Below are 24,496 nucleotides of genomic sequence, written 5' to 3'. Positions count from 1 at the left end.
TACAGAAGAGACCTTGATTTTCACTTTCTGCTTTTCCTCTTTCCTCTCTACAAAATTTTTGAGCCACTTTTAGTAGTTCAGTTGACTTCTCACTCCATCCCTCAATCCTTAAATCTTTTAAGTAATATCAGGGCCGCTCTCAGTCACAAAGTTTCCCTGAAGGCATCTTTGATGTATATATTTGGGAAAATAATTAGTATATCAAAAAACAAAAAAGTAAGCTTCCTCCTCTTTAGACTTTTTCCCAACATTTTCAAACTTCGTAGTTTTGTCATTCTCTTTCCTTTTTATTCTAGATTAGGCAAGAATAATCATACAAACTTCTCTGACACCAAGAATGTGTCTGTACACTGTTCATATTTTATATATTCACCTACTTATGAGTTACTTTCTATAACAAAGCTCGTGCCCTGAGAGGCTTTTTTCCCTTGGTCCCAGAGTGAGTTCCAAAATAGTTACAGTCTAAATAGTGCTGACTGGCCACACCTACAAGGGTATTTGGGTAGTGTCTATCTGAGTTAAAGCAGAGACCAACAGAAGAGCAAGTTATCCCTGAAGCTGAATTCTAGAACTATCCCAATGTACAGGCTCTTTTAGACATACCAATTAAACAAAAAAACATCAAGTTAAATCAGAATATAAATGTAAATGTATCAATCACTGAAATTTTGGCAAAAGGCTGAAAGTTTGAAGTTAAGACTTTGGGCCAACCAAATCACCAATATTTAATCATCCTTTGTTTTCATTTATCCTTCCTACAAGAGTGGTCCCCAGCCCCTAAAATTTTAGCAATTTCTGAGTAGACTATGTGGAGGACGTGGGAGGCAGAGTCCTTATTTCCTATTTCTTCAGTTATGCAGGCCTATAATTCTCTGTTTTCTGCTGGTCTTTGTGATTGAATTACCCTCTGTATTCAATTCCAAGCTTCAGGTTTCCTTCATGCTCTGTATACTCAACCATGCTGGATATTTCTCATGCACATCTCAGTCATGTATAATTGAAAATGCCCAAACTGTCTGTTATGGGTTCAGAACTGTTGGTAAAATTAACGCCAGCTGGATTACATCAGCATGGCATTGGGTGAAGATGCTCCACCCCAGGAAATTTGGCAGGAAAAATATGTGGAAAGGAAGGGAGGTTTTTAGGGTTGAGGCTTTAAGGAGGAATTGTGGGTTCTCCTATGATTTGGTGTCTGAGCTGTTAGCTCTCCTGGAGAAGCTTTGGTCCTCACATTGTCCACTGCTTCCTGGCTCTGGTGGGGAATACATGTTCTGCTTGGTCTCCAAGATGAACTCCTCATGCTGCTTCCTGGAATGAACACGACTGTTCTTGTCATCGGAGGAGCTTGAGGCCTCCATGTTGCTGAGGACGGCTGTGGTGCCTTTCAGGATTACACTGGTCTTTGTTGTAGTGTGACTTCTCTGCTCCAGCATAAAACCCTCATCCCACTAGCACAGCTCCTTCATCCTTCTGGCATAGATTCACTGGCTTCCAATGGTGAACCTTGGGTTTTCCTGGCACTGATGTATAAAAGAGATGGGTGTGAGTCCTTTTTGTGGGCACTGGGTCTCCAGTTGCAACTCATGGGAGGCATTGTCCTGACATCTGGGTTTTTATCTGGACTCATGTGGGACATGTGCTGTGGGGATTAGGTCCTTAACTAAATAATTTATGTCTTTGGTTTTCTGGACAGATTTCCTTCATTTTCCTGTGTTTACTCCTGATGACCTCTATAAAACTCATTAGTAAGCTCCATTTATTGATTCAATTTTTCTCTTTGTACAACCCCTGAATACAAGGTTGCAAAAGCAGTATTTAGAGTTCACGATTCATACCATGGCTCATGTGTGAAGTTCCTGGTTGCCCCAGTGAATATTTTATGTACCTATGTCCATTTTGCTGCCTTCAGAATTATGGTATTAAGGATCTAATGCCTTCTCCCAGCAAATGGAATGTACTGCCCTGTAGGCCACATGGAAAGGAGCTGTGTCATGCACCTCCTAGACCTCATGGGCACAGATACTCTACACAAGCCACCAATTTTGAGGTCTGTGTCCATTTTCCCAGGCCCAAAGAATGGACTTAGAAGCAGGAAGAGAAGTGCAGGCAAAGCACACCCAGAGCAGGAATTTGTTTCCTAGTGCTCATTCCCTTGCTTAGATTCCTCATGGGCTGGTTACTATGGAGCCTACAACCTATGGCAGTGCCAAAGGTTTGTTTCTCACTGAAATGCAGTTCCTTGGTGCCCCTGAAAACCCAAGTATGGATTTCTTGATAATGATGTTTGTTTTTACTCCAGGACCTTTTGAGAAGCAGATGTTCATCTTAGATATGTCACTGGACCTTATGATTAGTGTATTTCTGTTCAGCCCCAGCTATTTTGATTAAATCTTCCAACAAAGGGTTTTTGAATAGTAGATTTCTTCTGTGAGGCCCATTGGTTTAGACATTTTCTAAATTCATGAACTTAGCAGTCCTGAAGGCAGTTTTATCTGCCAGGAATTCACCACTCAGATTTCACTGATGTTTTGCCTTAAAATTGGACAACTTAAACTTCCTTTTCTTCCATGTAGCACAGAAAGTTTAAAAATGAAATGAAAGAGAAATGAAATTAAATGGACAAGGCTGTCCAAATTACTAAAAAAATAATCTACAGTGTGTGAAGACCAGATTTCCTATTTAACATTAATTAAAAACATCACTGTCTGCAATGAATGGATGAATGACCTGATCGAGAAGGATACTGTAGTGTTTTTAGTGTATAATAACCCCAGTGAAATGCATTGTTGCCCTTAACTACTGCTTGTTCATATGAACAAAATGATCCCAGTGTGGCACCGAGACTCCATATTGCATGCAGTGCCTCAGATTTCTTCCTCCTAATAAAGGTTCTGAGTACACTGCAAGTACATTGTAATTACAAATGAAATATTTTTGAAAATGGTAGTAAATAGACCTCAAATTATTTGACTTTCAAGATGAGTTCAAAAGACTTGGGCTTCCATCTTGTTCCTGCTCCTCCTTACCTCTTATGGTCCCCAATAGGGAGAGCTGTATCTGCCAACAGGAAGACTCTCACCCCCACTTGCACCCAGAAATGTCTTGAAGCCTTGAATAACCTCAGGAAGAAATAGAACCACCAAGTTATAGAGCTAATGCTGCACATCAGAAACTGGAGGAAAATGTTGGCATATGTTACAGTAGTTCTCAACCATGTAGTTAGAGTGAGGAGTGGCCTAGACCATGGCGAGTGAGAAATAGGCTCATTTGCATGGCTGCCAAGCAACACTTGTGTTATCACTGGCATGAGGTTCCTCAACTGCCAGAGTCTTCCTAACAGTAATGGTCTCAGAGGCTGAGGGTCTGTTGAGATGAGCACAACTCTTTCTAGTTTCTCTTTTATATCCACAAAAGTGAATAAGTCAAACCAATCCTGGCTCTTAATTTATATTAGTGAATGAAAATACTTTTAATGGTGATTTCCAGTGGTTTCTGATGATGAGAGTTGAGAGCTCCTATTAAAACCTGCAGACTTACACCTGGATTTTGATGCCTCAATATACATAGAGTGAGAGTATATATTTTATGACATTTTATTCTTTTTTAAACATTTAAAACTTTTCTTTGGTTTTAGAAGCAACTGAGCATTAATCCAAGAGGCATTCTTTCCCTGAGCTATGAAGCCAGCACTTCTTATGTTTGACAAAGAAGTGAGGTCTCCCAAAGTGCTTCCCAGGCTGGTCAAGAACTTGCCACTCTCCTGCCTGTGCTCTGGAGTATCTCAGAGAACACATGTGGGACACCATCCCCAGCTTGATATATTTTACGTAAGGTGGAAAAAAATAAGGTAAAATATTTTGATAAATCTTTGACAAGGTTTATTAAGGTGAAAAGCCTCCATATGAGGTAGAGGTAGTAGTCCAGGAGGTAGGGGTTGATGTTAATGCTGGGCTTCACTTTGAGTTCTGGGCATTCTAGACTGTGTACTGAGTCCCTGTCTCCTAAAATATATTTTATACTTATAAATAAACTAGAAATTTCAGCCTTCTACCTAGTAACCAGCATTTTTAATCAAATGTTACAGAATACTTTGGCTGAAAATATGCAGATGCATGTTTGAAAATGTCTGGGCTGTAAGTTAGTGCTTATCAGTGTCCAGTAGGTGGGAATGTATCATGTGTAATGTAGCCCTAGACACGGCCAAGTCCCATTTTGTTTCTTCTGTAAGTTCCCTTCTTTTACATTACAGTACATAGTAATACTAAATTTTCTTTTCCTTTGTTTTCTGGGACTGGCTCTCACTCTGTACTGGCTGGCCTTGGACTCACTATGTAGTATAGCCTGGGCTTAAGCTCACGGCCATCCTCCTGCCTCTGCTTCCTGACTACTGGGATTGCATGATCTCATGTTTAAAATTCCTTTCAAAATCCTCATTAGCCTTTCCTGAGGAGGTTTTGTGTTCATATCTCATAATTTTCACACCTTGATAATGAATTAATTTCTGGAAATGTTTAAATACCATATATATGAGTGGATGATCAATAAATATCATTTTAAAGCAACCCTTAAAATTCAATTTTATTAAAAAATGCATAGATATTTCTTTTGTGAGAACATTCCTCCAACCCATCAGTGACTTGCCAATCCCTAAGACCCTTTTCCTTCTCACTGCACTGAAGGCAGCTTCATGTATATTAGTCTAGCATCTATTGTAGTAATTTCCATCCATGTATTTATCTTGTATCCATTAAAATAGGCACATACCACAGCAAAGCAGTAGATTTGATGGTTTTGTTGTCATATAAAAATTTCTTACATTTTCATTGTATCTTTAGTTTGTCATCCACATGAAAATGTATTTTGAATATAGTCTGATAATATAACATGATATAACATAATTCTATAAATCTTATATTCTGTGGTCAGTTTTAGCATCTTAACCACTGAATCATAGCAGGTTTCTACATTACTGTAAAAAACTCAAAAGGTAACAGAGGTACTCAGAGTAATTTCACAGGGAATAGTAGTAAATGTAGTAGTAGCTAACATGCACTGCTCTCTTTCCATACATGAGTAACCTATCTTGACCCAAAGTATAGTTCTTCCTGATGGCCATCTCTTACTGGTAATTTCTGTTTTCTCAGCTACTGAGGGGAGTTAGTTTTGCATTCACTAACATCTCCCCACAGCACCTGGGGGCTTATTCCAGCAGGATCTGTCCTCTGCTCCTTTGACATTTTCAGGGCTGTGCCTATTTATCTAGGAAAACCTTCCACCCACTCAGAATACTGAAAAGAACTTAGGCTTTGACACTAATTGCTATACTGTGTGAAATCTATTTCACATTTATCTCATAAAAGAGAATACTGTATTAGTGGGGCCTACTGCATAGTTCTGTGAAGAAAAAAAAAAAGGGGGTGTCCAAAACACCAAGGAGAGAGGCCTGGGAAAACCTCATCGGTCCAGTGTTAGCTGGCACTCATATCTTTTGCTAATGAACATCCTTCACTTTTGCTACTAGGAGGTGACAGCTGCCATATCACTGACCAACTGCCAATCCTAGGTCAGAGGGGTCTGTGAGCCTTGTGGGCTGGACCCTGTGGGACCACACCCTTGAATCTCCCTGTGGAGGAAGGTTGTCATGTAGGTTCAGATTTTGTCATGAACTCCTGAAGGTGAGTAGGACCATTGGCTTAGCTTTTCCTCTGTATTCTTACCACTCCAGTCTATGACACCTTCAATGTTCTACCAGTGTAAATGTTGGAGATAGGATGAGAAAGAGTCTGCAGGTCTAGAAGGGGACAAGAAACAGTCTTTAAAGGGAGATTTTGAGACTTCCATGTCTCAGAGAGGATATTACCTGTGCCAAGGATAACCAGAGGGAAGTATCAATCAATGGGGAAAACCTTGGTGAATGGGAATGAATGCATTCAAAAGAAGGAAATGATAACTAACTTAACAGTTGGACTGGGTCTTCTTTATAGAAGATACTCCTCTACCAAACCATAGATTTCCCCTGAAGGGGACAGAACCAGTTATCTCTCTGTGACAGCTTTCCATTGCTCAGCTCCTGAGGTGACCTGGACGCATGGCTCCCTACTCCCTCCCACAGCACCTGGAGTTCTGTCACCCAGAACTGCACACACCCAGCCCCTTAACCATATCCTGGGCTGAGTCCATTTTCTAAAAAAAAATCCTTCCCTGTGAAGAATGTGTATTTTACATATACTGAGTGTTGGATTCTGAGCAATGCAATTCACCTGTAGGTTGTAATATGGAAGGGAGTAATGGCGTGACTCCATAAGTCCTGTGGAGAGTAGTCAATGGCCTGTCTGAACATTGAGGAGGGTGGTAGTCATCCCTCAAGTGTTTGCTGGCATAAGTGACTCTTCCCAGTGACAATTCCCCATATTTACTCCTAGGAATTATTGTTGCCATCACCACTGATGGATACTTACTCTTAGGGATCAGAAACTTCTGATCCCACTGAGCATGGTCCTCTCAGTGCCTTCATCCCTGGAATTGTTTGGAATCTGCAGGTTTTTTCAGTAAATTCTTAGGTCAGTGACTTGGCTTCTCTTCCTCTTCTCTCAAGCAGAGCTCCATGAAATCTGAAGTGTTCTAAGAGTCTAAACATACAGATAGGATGTCTTCATTAAGATGAGACCATAATGAGTATGGAGAGGAAGACGTTTGTGTAACACCTGGTGTCAGACAGGAGGTTCCACATATCAGGATGAAACAAGCAGAAGCACCTGTTGTGTGTCACATGACAGAAGACGTGATGTGGGGCACATTGAATCACCTTTATGGGATTTTGGAAGAGTTAGAATTCAGGGTAGATCAGGGAGCTACACATGGAAGGCTGCAATAATTTCACTGGGCTTTGGGTGTTGGACAGTTTCTAGATGTTTTCACTTGGGCCCTGGTGGTTCAGAGCAGAGTAAATATTAGAGACATATCTAGATTAATAAGTCCATGAGATCAGAAACCGTTTTGGTTTTTATAGGAAACTCGTGTTTTGAGTGGGCCTTTATTATTCAGAATTCAGCTTTGTGGAGGAGAGAGAATTTCACCCAGGGAACACATTGCTGGAGATATCTAAACAACATAAAGATGGAACCTAATGATCACCATTGACACACTCAGGCCCAGAGATACCTCACTTTGACTTCTTTCTTGATCTTCACATGGATTTGTCCCCTGTGGTTATGTGTCCAATTTCCCATCCCCTTGGATAAACCATCACTGAATTAGAGCCTGCTTTAAAGATATTTTGACTTGGTTATCATCAAGTAAAAGAGCTACAGAGTAAATGCTGAGGAGCCACCATAGGAATCTGCCAGCTGTGGGGAGGCAAGACAAACTTTAGGAGAGGTTTCTATCTCAACTTTAGGGAAAACGAGTAGTGCAGGTATGTGTCCCAATGAGGGGAATACCATTTTTTAAACTGGGGATCCATCTCAGGCCAGAATTGTTGCAAGGCAGGCTCTTATGCTGCTCAGTTAAATGCCTGGCTAGAAAAGATAAATTGGAAACATAGAAATGTTTATGAGTCAGTAGTTGAAAGACAGGAAGGAAATCAGGTAAAAAATATTAGCATTTGCATGGTCCATGGAGAGCTGGGACTAAAGATGGAGCCAGTTTGGTGGGAATGTAATCTGGGAAGCATCAGAGGTTACCACCATCTCAGAGTGTTAGGAGTAGGCACTGCACATGGCTGCCAGGGCACTCCTGAAGGGTTTTCTGTGAGTAACAGCACACCTGGATTTCACTGCTGGTCAGTTTCTAAGGTATCACTAAAAGTACTTGATTGCATAGGTGGTCGAGCTAGGAAGAGTCCTGGTTGCTCCTGTTCTCAGTTGCTGACTGCTTTGTGCTAGAATCACCTCACTGTAGATCCTATGGAATATTTTCTGCTCTTTGTGGTTTCCTATGAAAGTTAATGTTTGTCTATCAATTATTGCAATGTTAGCTGAGTTATACCCAGTAACTTTAAGACAGTGTCAGAGAGAAAACTGCAATTAAGTTCTTTGGAACATGTATTTGTGTTGAAATGTGATTCAGAGACAAACATGTGTTTGAAAGTTGAGACTTTCTAGAGTTATCATTTCTTTAGACTGCTATGCTTTTCATGTAATGCTGCTTTTTCCATTTTTTTGGACACATGTTCTTGCTACCTAGTCCAGGCTGGCCTTGAACAACTTATGAAGCTCAGGCTGGCTTTAGCCTTGAGATTTTCCTAACCCAACATCCTTGTGGCTTCTATTATTGATGTTTACCATGATCCCCTGTTCTTATGCTGGAATTTAATTTCAAAAGCAAAGTAGGTTTTCTGCTTCATGTAGTCAAGACATTTTCTTCCAAATTATAAGTAAACTTATAATGTCAAGGCAGAGGATATAGTTCAGTGGCTGAGTGAGACCCTAGCCTTAATTTTTAGGGCTTGGTAAAAGAGAAGAGAGAAATTACTAATGTTTTTATACTTGGCTTATTTGTTTGAAACTAATATAAAATAGCTAGAAAACATCAAAAAATCTAATGGTAGGATGATTACAATTTAATTACTTTAGGAAAGAAATGCATGCTTTTAGACTTTGCAGAGTTGAGCAATGACATTTGTCAACAGAGCTGACTCTCCAGATTCTTAGAACCATCTGAATCAGAGCGGCCATTCCAAGGCAGCCAGGACTGCAGACCTGGGTGCAGGCTCTGCTGAACAGAGCCCTGAGTCTTCATCACTAAGTGATGTTTCCATTTACACACTTTCTTTAAGACCAGTAGCGGGTGCTGTTTATTCAGAATCGACTTTTGCTGGTAAGTCAAAGCCATCACCACCATACGACCAAGGAAGATACTGTTTTTTGAAAATATTGAAAAATCCCTGCCAAAAAAATTGTATAAATGCCACAGGCAGTTTGTAATTTCAGAGAGTGTCTTGATGTGTGAGAGAGATTCCCACGTGGGTGGCAGGCATTGTAAGGTGGAAATTATTTTCCCCTAAGTTGTAAGCATTCCTTATTAGCATATGTATCACAGCAGGTATTAAATTTAGTTACTGAAATATGTATCATTGGTTTTATTCCTAGTTTTCAAAGGGTAGACTGTGTTGGGCAGAATGGAGATGAGTAAGTTTTCTTACGTTTTCAGTTAACAAGTAGTTATTATGCTCACTAGGTACTTACAGTGTCTGTCTTTGGAAAAGAGCAGGTAAGGTAAACACAGTTATTTTTTTTTAATTTATAAAGATAATGAAACATTGGCTCTTTCAATGGGAACTGTTCAGCCTGAAATTCCTGACAGTTTGAAATGCAAAGAAAAGCAACAGTAGAATCAGTTTATAATTGAAATATTGTCCAGCTTAGGATAATTTGATCCTTGTCTTGTTTTGAATCCTTTTAGTAACATTGATATTGTGGTGTGGGGATGTGTGTAATGGTTTGTTCAAGGTGTTTTCACTGTATGCGAAGGGAGCCTTACAACTCAGAACACAGCTTAATCTGAAGTTAAATGTCAAACTTCAAGGCCTTTACCTTTTCCATCAAGACTTTCCCACAGGACATTTTTATGCAAGGCTTTCACACTTGTCATATTGCTGGGGATTCCCTTTCTCTCCACACTCTCCCCTATTTTAGGATACTTATGTTGTTCTCAACAGACTCATTTTTCCTTTCCAAATTTTGTTCTCTATCCTCTCTCAAGCCATGGTCTACTTAAATAGTCATTAATATCACTTCAGTTAGAGAGCAACCTGTAGGCCATCTTTGCTTCATTAGCACTGATAAACCCGTTATCCTGGTGATTTTGAATTTTCCTAGTGTGGTAAGTTGTTTCTTTGTCATAGCAACAATCAGAACTAAAACCATGTGATTCCAGGGAAGGCTCAGTGACATGAAAGTAGGAATGGTGGTGGCACTGAATGCAAGCATCCAAGACAAATGTTCCAGGGTATTGGTGTACTTGTGTACTGTATTGATTGTGTTAAGCAGCTATAAAAAGTAATTCTAATGAACTGTTTTGAAGTTTTCTTCCAGTATTGACATTTATTAACATATGGACAACTCACCCATTGACCCTGTATGCAGTATTGTAAAGAAGTCCAACATGGGGACAGGGACTTAGCTTAGGGGCATAATCACCTGCATGGGAAGTACAATGTCATAAGTTCAATCCCCACTACTGAGGCCAATAGTCCAATATTTCATATTTAATTTAGAACAATTTTAGTTTGTATATGCATGGAATTGTTTTTAGGAAATAATAATAATTTTAAAATTCTAGCAAATATTTAGGCATCTGTGATTCTCAAATAATTTCTTTTCAGTACTAGATGACCATCGAATATACCTGGGAAATCCTGAGCTATTTTTATTTTTATTTTTACTTTCTTTTCAGACAGGATCTTGCTAAAGCAATAAAATTTCCACAGTGGCCTAAAACTTGCAATCTTCTTACTTCACTCTGTTGAGTAGTTAGTGTTACAAGGGTGCACTATTATGCATAGCTGCAGAGTTTGTTTCCACTACTCAGTCATTGAAAGCAACATCCTCATGGATTTGGCACTTGGCATGTTTGGGTATGTCTATGAAATGTCTTCTAATTGTGAAGCGTACCCATTTCTTGTGTTTTTAATTTATTTATTGAAGCAAATAAATCTTTTAGCTTCTCATTTTCTAGGTTGTGTCTTTTTAAAGTATCCCTGTTTGCCTTGAAAATCAGATTTAGAAATTTGATCAGGAATCACTATTTCTTTCAGTTTAGAAGCATGCCAAATTTTGTTTTATAATGTTTGCTGTTTATTGTTGTAACTATAGGTGATGGCATTCCTCCAACACAGAAAATTCTTTTTCTGTCAGAGAAGATTTGTGTTAAGTGGCAGCAAAGACACAGAGTTGGTGCTGGGCTTCAGAATCTGGGTAACACCTGTTTTGTCATTGTGGCACCACAGTGTTTGACATACATGCCACCTCTCACCAATTACATGTTATCATGTGAACACACCAAGACATATAAGTGCTGTGTGCTGTGGTGTTATGTGAATATGATATGCTAAGCTGTGATATTCTATGCTGGCCTATGGTAAGCTACTCATTTTTTCACTCAGAAATGAGATGCATTAAGCTGTTATGTAATCAATAAGAAATTGGTAAGGCTCAGGATTTAGCTCAGTGGTCCTGAATTCAATCCCTACTGCCAAAAAACAAACAAAAAATTCTGTTGTTTTACCTTTTAAGAGTCTAGGTTTTTAGTTACGTGACATACAAAACATTTTGTATGTGATGTGAGCTGGGTTTGGTATTTATTTATTTTAGTACTGGGAATCAAACTTAGGATCTTGTGCTTACCAGTCAGGTGCTTATCCCTCTGAACTTTGTCCATGGTCCATGGGGATGGTGTTCCATAAAACTTTATTTTATCATCATTTGGCATTTCAAATCACCTCATAAGTTTTCTACATTTGTTAAAATGTTACTGTTTTACTTGTGCTAGGAATCAAAACCACATTTCAGGTAAATGCTCTACCCTTGAGCTCCAACTCCAGCTCTTCCATTAGTTGGCAATGTCACCCACTGGCTGACATTAACAGTTGGGACAAAGATCAGATCCTGCCACTCTGCCATTCACTGGAAGACCTCATTCATTTTCAGGCAAAAAGAAGAACTTTCACTATTGCCCCAATGTAGTGGAATTCACACAGAGCCTTCCTTTTAGCATTTTAGGGCTCCATCTTTACACTACAGGGCAGAAAAATCAGTTACAATGGATGAATTGTGGTAGTTACTTTGTTGAGAAATCGGTCCATTTCTTCTGAATTTCGGTGTGTAAATTTCTATAGTATTTATTATCCTTTCAATGTTTTACAGCTTGTATTATAATAATATCCCCAGTTTCATTCCTGATTTTAATGATTGTTGTAAATTCCCCTCAGCCAGGTTTTGTGCACCCAGTTTATTTTTATTCCACATAGTGTATGTTTCAACTTCCCTTGGTATTTATTCTTTGAATTCTGGATTAAATGTCTTCAGTTTCCAGTTCTTTGGAGATGATCTTTCTTTTCATGATGTTCAGTATTGATTCAAATGTGATTGGAGAACACTTAATTTTTTTGAGGTCTCTAAAACAATGTCTGTTCTTTGAGGGTGCAGTGGTAAGTAAATGGTGATTGATTTGGTGTGGTGACTGAGAATATTGTTGAATTTTTCAGTACAGTTTGTGATTTTCTGTTGAATTCTTCAGGCAGTCACTATCAGAAAGATGTTCAGGTTTCTGTCTCTAAATGTAGGTGTTCCTCTATCTCCTCACAAGTTTGAGTTTGATTCATGCAGTGTTCGGGAGTGTTGTTTACTATAAACACATATAAAATTTTTCTTTGTCTCTATGTCTGTCTCAGAATGCCCTTGAATTTGTAATTCTCCTGCCTGAGATTCCCAGTTCACTGGAATCACAGGCATGTGCAACCACATCTTGCAGGATTTCTGTTGTCTCAGTGCATTGCTACTTAAATAGAGAAAGCATTATTTATATAAAATATGTATTCCCCTCTGTCTCTCCATTTTGTACATTTGTGTCATTCCTTTATTTATTCAGTGTTGGATATTGAATCCAGTGCTTTTGGTCTGTAGTCCATCTTTATCTGATAGTAACATAGACATTTTTAGGAATAGACACAGGAGGATGTTGTGTGATGTGTATAATGCAGGCACATATTATCCAGGAACTCAGTCTTCATGTAATTATTTGCCTTAAAAGTTGTTAAACATTAGATATTAAATGGGGCTTTGGCATTATTGGTGTTGCAGATTGAACATTACAGAAATATTTAGATCACAGTGGAGTCTGGTACAATTTAGGTAGGACCGATTTTTGTAAATTAATAAGCTATAAATGAACACTAAAATTTAAAAGACAAAAAACATAAAATTGAAACAGATTGCTTTGTTGAATATCTTCTTCTCCTGCTACTCCCTCTGGTTTTGTCCTCATCCTTCTCTTCCTTCTCTTACTCCTCCTCCTTTTCCTTCTCTTTCTCCTTTTTTTTTCTCCTTTCTCCTTTCTCAGGCAAATTTTTTTACAACTGAGCTAAATCCCAAGCCCACTTCTCTTATTTTTCTTTGATGTTCACTTCAAATGCAATTCTGTAACTTCACCACATTTATAATTCTGTCCAATCATTCACAAAATTTTCTCTGAAGAATTGCTTCTTACTTGCCCCACTATACTCTTCCACATGTAGCATCAGAATGGTAGAAAATATGTTGGGGCTTTAGATACAGCTCAGTGATAAAGCACTTGTCTAGCATGTGCCAGGCCAGAACAGTTTTTGTTTGATAATTTATATATTTACTTTTAGCAGGTATAAGTAACTTCTGTTAGTCTTTAGAAAAGTGCCATGGTTCTGAATGTGTTCATTTGTATACAAATACAGTTTAAACGTGGAATTGCTATTTTTGTATGTCAAATTGGTAAAATTGTAGCAATTTTACCTTATTTCAGTTAGAGAATATTTCTATATTTATATACATATGCAAACCATTGTATAATACATTTTCTGTTATTCGTACATTTGTGCTGATGTCCTATTTATAATTTGAAAAAATAATTTATTTTTGCAACTGTTTAGTTATTGAGAGGGACTGGCAAGAAAATATACCTTGTTCTTGGTCATTGGTACAGGATTTAGGTTGATTATGTGTGTCCTGCATCTGATCTCTTATGGCTTCAAGTGTCATATTCACAGTGGGTGCACTCACCTCATATTTTGGATGAACTTGAGTCAATAGAACTGAGGTTGACTTTATTAAATGGATTGTGTCAACATGGTAAAGACATGAGACTCACCTTGTAGCTCCTCTTCCACTCTCAGGAACTGCTGATCCTGTGGGCTTTGGTGAGAGTGCATAGTGTTTGTGTGAGTGCTGCTTTCTTATTCAATACAATGTTCAGCAGTTTCTAAGGAACATAAAGTGTAACATTGAAGCATAGGCATTTAATAGGTAATGACAAAAGCTTGTCTTAATATTTCTAGGTATAGCTAGTCACTTCCAATTTGGAAACCAAGAAGATGCTCACGAATTTCTTCAGTACACTCTTGATGCTATGCAGGAAGCATGCTTTCATAGCAGCTATGAGTGAGTACCATTCATTTCTTCGGGTTGCATCTCTGGCTTATCACACATATTTTGCCCTTGATGTTGGAAACTTTTTAGTTTTTGGCTCTCCATTGCCTGTTTCCCACCTGATTTGCATAATTTACTGTGTCTAAAATTTAAAAAGATTTGCTTACAATCACAATTTGAAGTTGTTGACTTCTAGATTTTTGGAAATGAATACTGTTTTTGCTGTTACTTACTTCCAAGTGCCAGCATGCTTTGGCAGTCTAAAAGTATTTGCTTCTTTCTTATTGAGGCAGACATTTTCTCTGTAGGCCTACAGCCTTATAAATATTTCCTTCCTCTTGTCTCTGTATCTCACTCTCTGTTAGTTACCAGTTCCTATAGCTTGTTCCTAAAATCTAAATGCAGACTCAAGAGAGAGATGGAACAGACCATTATGTAACGTTCCTAACCCACCTGCCACTGCCCACACACCTGGTATCGGTACATCGGTATGCATTCCACACACTGTCGAGGCCTTCGTGGTCTGGATGATGGCAGGCTCTGCTTACCTCCCTGCTTCACATCCCACACAGGGTGACAAGGCTGCTGGAGTGCTTTACTCTTGTTGCTTTGCTTATGAATCAAATTTCTGACTTGATTTCATAGTCCCTTCATGATTTAACTTTCTTCCATCCTCTTCTCCAGATACTTACTTTGTTCTCCCAGGCCCTGCTGATCTATGGGTACCATGTAGGCTAAGTTTTAAATTGCTCTCTTTTCTGCATGCCTGTTGTTTTATAAATATACATCATTTAAAGTGTAGTCATAGCATCTATAATTTAGCAGAATTGTTAAATCACTGTTTTGTCTTTTTAAGATTAGATAGACACACTCAGGCCACCACACTCATTTTTCAGGTATTTGGAGGCTATCCAAGATCAAGAGGTAAGATTGTGTTCACAAGTCCATGAATTGACACCTGCATGTGGTAGTAGAATGCAAATAGTCAAAATAAGGTAAAATAGACTCCTTCTTCCTCTTCAGTGGCTACCCCTATGTCAGTTTCTACTATGGTCTTCTGGGTAGTTCCTTATTCATGAGTAATTGAGAGGCAAGTATACAATATTTTGTTTTTGTCCTAACTTTAGTATTAACAGATTCCTTCATACCTGTCATAGTGGTCACTTATTTTATTCTCCTTTGGATGGTTACTTAGGTTTCTATTCTGTTATCACCAGTGCATTACTGAACAGCAACATGCACTCATGCTTTATGTCTGTCTTACTGTCTTCTCATTGTGGAGCAAAATACCTGAGATCCAAATTTAAAGGAGAAGAGATTTATGTAGCTTCTAATTTGTAAATGTTTCAGTCCATTATCAGCTGGCTACAAAGCTGAGTGGCACAGCAGGAAGGCAACAATTCATGGTGGCTGAATATAACAAAAGAAGCAAGAGCAGAAAGACTGGGGGAGCAAGCTTTTTTTCTCTCTTTATATTGCATGCAAACTATCTGCCCTAGGATAAGTGTAGGTAGTTTTAGAGCATGTCTCTGCATTTTCTTGCACAGGCTGAGGATGTTTGCAAAGTGAGGATGCTAGACCCTGCTAAATTATTGTTTAATTTTTTAAACTTCTCAAGTTGGTCCAAAAAATTGAAAATTATAGCCTCCTAGTGTGTACCCAACTGCACTAGGGCATTTCCTCTACACTGTGGGATGCAAATATGCTGAGTTGCTTAGTTAAGCCCCAAAACTTGTAAAGGTGACCCAATATATTAACCATTACAATGTATAAGTTATATTGCATGTTATAATTTTTTAGTATTAGAATTTGAGTCATAAGTTAGAATTTAAATTTTAATATTGGCATTTTGTCCTTCTAAGAGGTCATAAAAATTTGTATTTCATCCAGTAGTATACTCAGGTCCAAATTCATGAGTCTTTTTCATACACTGTGGATAAGATTAACTTGTCTGCCAATCTAGCAGAAGAAAAGTTATAGTATTTTAATTATCTTTCATTTTAAATTGTTTGTATGGAAACAGCTGAGACATATTGATTATAATTTGATTATCTTTATCACTTTATTTTTTCAGTCAAATGTTTAAATTGCAAGGGTGTTTCAGACGCTTTTGATCTGTATCTTGATGTTACATTGGAGATACAGGTAAATCTTATACTTTTTGTGGTAGTCAAGTTTTAAATCTTTATTACTCTTTGACTTTTCACTTAGTAAATCTTAAACAATCTGGTTTTGATCTTGCAATGGCAAACCTTAATTGGGGGTGGGGGTAATCATCCTCATGGGAAAAGTTTTTTTTTTTTTTTTTTTTTTTTTTTTTTTTGTGCCCTTAGAAGTTAATCCCAATGCCCTCTAGTCATTAGGCAGTTTCCCAGTCCATTTTAAAAATCATTTTGAGATTGAATCTGAATTGATCATGCAGGACCATATCTTACAGTACTCCAGCTACAATCTCCAAAGCACTGGACAACACAGTCATACCAGGCCCATAGAAATATTTTCCCCATTAAAGTGCTGCTTTAATTTTCTGTGTGTTCTGCTTCCTTCCTTGCTCTCTCTGTCTCTCACACAAGCCACTGACAGTGTTGGAGATGTGGCATTGATGCTTTTTCCTCTCAGGATGTTCCCAGTGTTAATGAGGCATTGGCTCAGTTTGTGAAGCCAGAACTGCTAGCAGGAGAGATCTGCTACAAGTGTAGCAAGTATGATGGGGTGGTGTTTGGCTGGCAGTCCCTCATTGGGCCTCTTCAGTTTAATCTTTAAATTAGAGTATTTCAGAGAAATAATGAGTAGAATTCTAGAAAAACATAAAAAAATCCATACATTAGACTTCTTAATCCTTTGTTCCTCTTGACTTCAAGTGCAACAATATGGTTCCAGCTTCAAAGAGGCTTTCTATACACAGACCATCTAATGTTCTCACACTGTCTCTGAAAACATTCTCCAATTGTACCCATAGAAAAATTGCCAAGGTATGTAGATAATGTTTTTAACAGTTTATGTGGAGCCAATATCTATGTGCCAGTAGCTTTTCAGGGTTACAAATGACCTAACTGAACAATTTTGGTGATTTTCTTTCTACAGTTTTCTTGCATTGGATCGCAGAGGAAAAAAATCAAAGAATTAAGTGAAGAGTTTGGTCTGTGTGCTTAAGATTATGTGTGTCTTTACTATACTCTGGAGTTTAAGTCTGCTGAGAAAAATGGCAATTCTTATCAGTATTAGGCATCCATATCAATTTTTTGATGTTCATGGTAATGTAAGTACACAGGTAGAGTTTGTATAATCTGAGATTCCAAAGAGGAGTTTCTCACTAGATCTTCCCTCTCTTTCATCCAAGTTTATTTTCTTGTTTTCTGATGTTTCACTTACATTCAATTTGCCTATTTTCTTTCCACTTACTAAAGGTTGAATGTGGTCAAAAATTCATGGGCAAGGCTGACAATGGTGCACTCAGAAAGTTATCTTAGGAAGATTAGCAGTTTGGGACCAGATTGAATGATATAGCAAGTTTTAAGCCATCCTGGCTTACATAGTGAAGTCTTATTTCAACAAAAACAAAATTGCAATGAAAAATAACTGACCTATTCTTTAATTATTTGAAGGACTCTGGAATACAGTTACATGCCAGCACTAGGGAATCTGAGGCAGGTAAAGTTTTGCAAGTTCAAAATCAGCCTAGGCTTGAGGCCAGTGTGATCTAAAGATTAAGATCTTGTGTCAAGAAAGATACTTATTTAATTAATTAATTAAAATAAAATAATTTTTGGTGAATGCCCAGAGTTGTCATTTTCTCATTATCATCTGTTATGTTTTTGGGGAATTCACTTAATGTGCATCCTGATTTGTTTAAGGAAAATAAACACTGCAAGAATACTGTAGTTATCCTTAGGTGTATTGTCTTTTAGGTTTATCTAGTCTTTTTAAAAGTGACTCAGCACATTGGGTTTCTTCCAAAAAAATCACTGTGTTGTGTAGTGCAGGTCTCCAGGGACTCAGTAAATACCCTGTGCCTGAACATATATGGCATTCTGTGCCTTTAGAAATCACATTCTTTCTCCTTTGTCCATTTCTGTTTAAAATATAAAATACTCATAATTTGCCAACATTAGACCTTACAAGTCTCAGCCCAATGGAGAACCCATGCAATATTCTTTGTACACAGTGCTGGTCCAGACTGGATCTAAGTGCTGTGTGGGCTACTACTTCTCTCACATAACAGTAAGCCATGTGGATTTTGCTCTTACTTTTACATAGACTCTGTAAGACAGCAAGCTCTAGCATTCTGTGGGGGGAAAGCTGGCTATTTTACCAGTCATGAGTGAATGCTTTTTTTTTTCCTCCTTTTTCTCATTGTGTCTTTGTGAACCTGCAAAATCTAACATTTCTCTCTTGCTGGCTGTCTTTTGCAGGCAAGCAATGGCATGTGGTACCAGATGAATGAATTCATGATATCACCTAGTGATATTTCATCTGTGCTGAGCCAGCAAGCCTATGTATTCTTATATATCAAGTATTGTCAGTGAAAAAAGCTACCACATTTTCTGTACTGTCATCGCTTTTTTTCTCACCCATATTTAATTCATTTTTGAGATATTGTTTAAAAGCCACTGTTTGGTTTTACACTTTTGCATGCTCTCCAGATTCAGGAGGCCGTTTCTGAGCTTGGGTTAAGAGCAGCAGTTAGCTCAGAGCCCCTTGGCACTCAAAATTGTGAAAGGCAGAGGAAGAGAAATGTAGTGACTGAGATGGTTGGGTGGCTTATGCTACCTGGGCCATGTGTGAAGGCCATGGGCAGAGGGCTCAGGAAGGGAACTCTGAGCACCTTGCCTGGCCCCACCCAGCACCTCTCTAACATGGAGCACAGTGCTGGTTAGGTATCAGTCACAGCTGGGATAAACAGTTGGTTGATTCTGTTGTGGTTGTAAATAACTTACAAATTCCACTTTTAGAAAATATCTGCTGTGCCCTCCACAGTGTCCTTTGCCCCTTTCTCCCCACCACAGTCAAAGCAGAACCCAGGCACTATGACTGAGCCACATCACAGCCCCCATGGTACCCCCTAGAAATATAGTGGTTTAAAGTTAAAAAATATGCTAAAATGTTCAACAATGGAAGCATAATATGTGAAAACATGCACTTGTCAAGAGAGACTTTTTTCATTTCTTCCTTTTTTCAAGACTTTCTTACTGTGTCACCCATCACATGCTGAGTGCTTTTATACACCCCTCCCTTTTTTTAATATTTGGAGAAAGTTCTGACTGTACATGGAGGGAAAGCACTTTGGTATATAAGATCCTGGTGATGCAATAACATATGGGGAGATGATCTGTCCACTGAAAGTTGAACTTTCCCATACACTCTCTAGGTTTTCTACAGTGCTCCATATTATTAACTTAAATTCAAACAGAAAAAGTAGCCATCTGATAGCAGCATCCTCAGAATAGAGTTTGAAAGTACTATTTCATTTACCTGGCTGTCCTTGTGACCTGGGCTATGCACGCCAACACTGACCCACACCCCTACAGCAGACAGTGCATCCTATAGCTCTGTGCGGTGTAATTTACAAGCAGTGCCATGGCCATTGATGTCTTCTTGAGTGACTGAGTTTGTAAAGCCGTCCATACTAAGAGGCCTTTTGTCCTCCTAAGCACTCTGTTTCTTTGTCCCTAGGACTAATGATGTGAAGCAGGGAGGTCAAGTTGCTTGACCCTCTGCCACCCCCATAAGTTCTCTTCCCACCCAGACACCCATCAGAGTGCCTCCACAAAAGAGCAGGCTGCACCAGGGTTTAATTCACAACAGCTGCCATCTCACATGACATGGGTAACACTTCACAAGTGCCCTCTGATTTTTACCTTACTCTAAAGTTCTGTCCCTAAACACTCTGGCTAACAGTGCAGTAGTTGCCATGTCCTGTGTACAACAGGAATTCTTAACAAAAACTTATACTCAGGCCTTTTTTTTTCAAAACATGAAATGTACAGTCATTTCAGTATGAAAGATGATGGAGAGGGACTCGTGGTGTGAGCATATTTAAATGCTGGTGCCCACTGTGGACCTGGGATTTACCCTGGTGTCATATCATTGAGTTTTTAACTCATATTAGCCCATAGGAAAGTGATCCTATTACAAGAACACTTTGTATCCATGTAGCTATTTTAAGAATGAGCCATTTTTCCTCTGTGCTGTCCCAAAGCATGTGATCATGGCCATGTGCCTGTGTGCCCAAGGGACCTGACAGTCGCAGGGTGCAGCCCTTGTGAAGGCCTTGCTCAGGCCTTCTGCAGCTTAAACTGCATTAGGTCATTGCTGCTGTCAGGTTTTGCATCTCAGTTTGAGTTTCCTTTTAACCATGAGATTATCTGGTTAAATGCTTTTTTATGTCTACTTTGGGCTCTATTTCAGTTAAAGGTCTTTATGAGCTGGGGTGATGAAGAGCTTTGTGATGACTAGCTGCTGAATTGGGCAGCACTTCAGAGATACATTTGGGAATAACAAAGCACAGTGCATGCACAGTGGGAAAGAGACAAGTGTAATAGCTATTTTAAAGAAGTTTAAAAACATACTAAATAGTTTTTTGATTTACCATGCTGATTCAGCAGCTACTTTAGAAATTTAAGAAAACACCAAATAGGTCATCTAGCATTTGCCTATGTACCAACTGTAACCTATGCTGTCACAGGGTCCAGGGTTAGTATTGGAACCTAGAGCAATAGAAGTACATGAGTTCAATGGTGACACATCACCAGGTGACATCCAACAGTCACAGACCCCCATGCAGTGCCCAAAGCACCCTTTGCTCCTGCCCTTGTGACTTTCTCCTATGTTTGTAAACCAATGGTAATTCTTGCTTCTTTGATTTTTGTCTGTATAGTGGTGGCCTCCTAGGAATGCCAGCCAAGGAGAGCATACATGAAGCCATGCCTAGAGGGACTCAAAGAATATGATCTGGGGATTGTGTTCTGGGAGACATATATGTCCTGTGTGTGAATTAGTTTAAAATTAGGGCCTCTGACTGGTGCCTGTGGGTAGATCAGATGAAAGAAATGGGTGGTGGTTGTGATTTACTGTAATTTGTCAGTCACAAGACCAAAGTGTGAAGGCCATAGACCAGGGTTCTGACCTGGCTCTGGCTTTCTCCCTTGCAGAATTTGTCTCACTGGAACAGGATCCAGGCACCAAAAGCCACATCAAGTAGTTCCACCTGGAGTCTGGGTGGAAATCCCAGTGTGAACAGGCCTAGGCCTCCACCAGCTTCTACTTCCGTTCCAAACAAGTGAGTTTACAGACCCTCTGAGATTCCACAACACAGTATGAGGGCCTCTGTAGAAATCTGAAATTAAGATTATAGAAAATACAATTGTTTCCACACTCAATTGTTTTTTTTTTTTATTTTTAAGAGAACAAAACTGAAATAAATAAAATAGAATAGACAATCAAAATGAAACAATGAAGATGATATAAAACTTCAAAACAAGGTAAAATGAAACTAACTGGCTACAACGATGCTTCTTAGAATCTCGAAAAAAACTTCCTGTAACATCAGGCACAATAAAATACAACAAAACAGAACAAAATGAAACCATTCAAAACAAAACAATGAAAGCAATACAGGCTTACAAAACAAGACTGTAGGAGTACAACACTGGCTACCATAATACTTCTTCTTTTCTATAATATAGCTGTTTATACCATCAGACATAATGAAATAAAAAAATAAAATAGAAGTAACATTTAATACAAAACAAGAACATGATACAGGGCTTCATGTCAAGATTAAAGGAAATGGCTACCATAATGACTCTTGTTATCTTCAAAGTCACTGCCATACCATCAGGCATAATAAAATTGAATAAAAGAGCAGAATAAAACTAATCAAAACAAAACAATGAAAGCCATACAGGACTTCAGGGCAATGCAGTTGGAATAAAACAGTGGCTACCATAAAGCATCTTGATATCTTCAGAGTAGCTGCTTACACCATCAGACATAATAAAGTCAAACACAGCAAAATCAAATAAAAAATCACTTCAAAAACACAAGCCAAGCAATACATTACTCCAAATAATTATAGGAAATTCATAATGGCTACCATCATACTACATTTTGTTACATCAGAAATAGACACTCACGCCATCAAGTTAGATAAAATCAAGCAAAACCAATCAATAAAACCAAGCTAAAAAATGAACAAGAATACAGGTTATCAAACAGTATTTAGGTTAACAATGGCCACTCCCTTCCCCTTCTAGACACCACTTTCCCTTTCACCTAAACAACATCTGTTGTTAATTTTGGATCCCATCAACTCCTTTAGTTTTTTTTAACGAGGGAGCGAGCATGAAGTTCACTTATGTGACTCTGAATCATTTCACCATGAGCGTGACTGCATGTTATATCCCTTTATACACATGAGCCTCAAGGTTATCTTTCTTTCGAGGTGAGTAGCTTTCCGTTGTATAGAAATGCCATATCTCTCCTATCCTTTCTACAGCTGATGAGCAAGAGTCCCCTACATTGTTTCTGAATCCCTGTCACATAGAGCACTTTTCTCTCCTTAGGCATTTAGTCTATGGATTTCCTTTTGGGTTCAATGTGTTTCTTGAAGAAAGCATAGTACTGGGTCTTGTCCCCTCATCCACTGTGCCGGTGTTTCTTTTTATTGGTGAATGGAGGCCATCTACATCAATGTTATGGCCTCCAAGAACTGGCTGTTCTCTGCCATGCTATTTTCCTACCATTGGCTGACTACTTTTTCCCTTCTTTCAACTGTGTTCCCCAATCCATGATCCCCTTCTGATGATCTTTCTGGAATTCTGGGCTTATTATCTCTCACTAAAATGTGCTTCAGTATTCTTTGCAGTGTTGGTTTGGTGGCCATGAGTTCCTTCAGTTCTTCTTTGTCATGGAAGTATCTTGCTTTTCCATTAGTTTAGAAAAACTGCTTTCCAGGCTACATCAATTTGTGTTGGAAGCTGTTTTCTTTCAGGACTTGAAATGCTTCACTCCAAGCTCTTCTTGACTTGTTGTTTCATGTTAAGAAGTCTGTCATGAATGTGATAGGTTTTCTTTTATAGGTGATTTGTTTCTTTTTAGCAGCTTTTCATATTGTGCTCTTGTGCTGAATTTTTGGAATCTTGATTATTATGTCTCTGTGGAGATTTATTTTGGTTATGGCTAGCTGGATTTCCATATGCCTTATCTGTATGTCACATTCTTTTCCCATGTTTGGGAAGTTTTCTGCTACTACTTCCATGAATAGAATTTTGTGTTGATGCCTGATTTTTCAGTGACACCTTTTATTCTTAAATTATTTTGATTATCATCATCATGATATCATTGAATTGTTATTTCCTGTTATTATTTTTAAGGGATTTTCCATTACTATGGCAACCTCCACACCTGTCTTCAAGGTCTGAAAGTCTATCTTCTGTTTCTTTCAAGCAGTTTTTCCAGATTTCAAAGGAAGTTTTAATTCCCTGGATAACTCTTTGAATCTGTTTTGTGCATTCTAAATCTGTCCTAGTTTGTTCATTAAAGGTTTTCTCCATTCCTATGCAATTCCCTCTTTAAAACCTGTGTTTTTTAAGACATGATTAGCAAGTCTTTATCATGCATTTCATTTTGTCCTTTACCTGGTATAGTATTTCTACTCACTAAATTCTTTTAGAGCCTCCTGAAGTTGTCTCTTTAATTAAATTGCCATCTCTTTAGAAACTTCACATGTGCAACTCCAAATCTCTTCCATGTTTTTCTCTTCTAGTCTTGGTCTGCTTGGTTGGAGTCCATGGACTGCCTTTTGCTTCTTCATCTTGACTCTTTCATGGGTTCTTCCAAACACGTGGCTAGTGGGTCTCAGGCCTTGCCTACACTGGCTACAATTTCTCCAAATTGTGCAAGTTTGATTCTCCTGGATTCTCTTGACTGCTGTGGCCACAGGATGTGCTGGTACAGGTCCTGCTGTTGCTTTTCCCCAGTCATGCTTTCTCCCTGTTTTGGGAGCATCCCAAGGGCTGCTGGAGTGTGCAGGGGCAGGGGCAGCTGTTGACTCCCTAATGAGCTGTTTCTCAGCAGGCTGTCTTACATTCAATTTTTAAAACAAATCAGTGTACTGACATAGCTGAAACATAACTCAGGAATAAGAGGAAAGAAATATGGAGTGAATCTGTGGTTGCATGATGTGGAATCTGCAGATGAACCACTGCTGCAAGACACAGTGTATCAGTGGGCAGATACCTGACCACCTGCAGGTGCTCCCTGTGATCATTCAGCATGCACACTGCATCCAGAGTTGCCATCTTCACCACTGGGCTGTGAGGCACTTTGGGGAAATTTCAGCTACATAACAGTGTCACCATTTCTCATTTTACACAATG

At 38.7% G+C, this 24,496-nt stretch overlaps 1 protein-coding gene across 1 annotated transcript in view; it reads left to right on the top strand.

Annotated features, from left to right (window-relative positions):
* Positions 1-19,938, top strand: part of LOC134474716 (ubiquitin carboxyl-terminal hydrolase 42-like) — a 46,738-nt gene extending 26,800 nt beyond the window's left edge. Inside the window, 8 exon segments of the mRNA XM_063243238.1 lie at positions 14,027-14,129; positions 14,974-15,041; positions 16,192-16,262; positions 16,737-16,829; positions 16,979-17,090; positions 18,199-18,338; positions 18,530-18,630; positions 19,791-19,938. Of these exon segments, the coding sequence (XP_063099308.1) occupies positions 14,027-14,129; positions 14,974-15,041; positions 16,192-16,262; positions 16,737-16,829; positions 16,979-17,090; positions 18,199-18,338; positions 18,530-18,630; positions 19,791-19,938 (836 nt within the window).
* The last annotated feature ends 4,558 nt before the right edge of the window (positions 19,939-24,496 follow it).

The sequence above is a fragment of the Cavia porcellus genome, unplaced genomic scaffold, assembly GCF_034190915.1.
Source record: "Cavia porcellus strain 051 isolate PalLab524CR breed Dunkin Hartley unplaced genomic scaffold, mCavPor4.1 scaffold_36, whole genome shotgun sequence".
Classification (NCBI taxonomy): Eukaryota; Metazoa; Chordata; class Mammalia; order Rodentia; family Caviidae; genus Cavia; species Cavia porcellus.
Note: the sequence above shows the minus strand (reverse complement) of the source record. Positions and strands in the feature narration are given on the sequence as shown.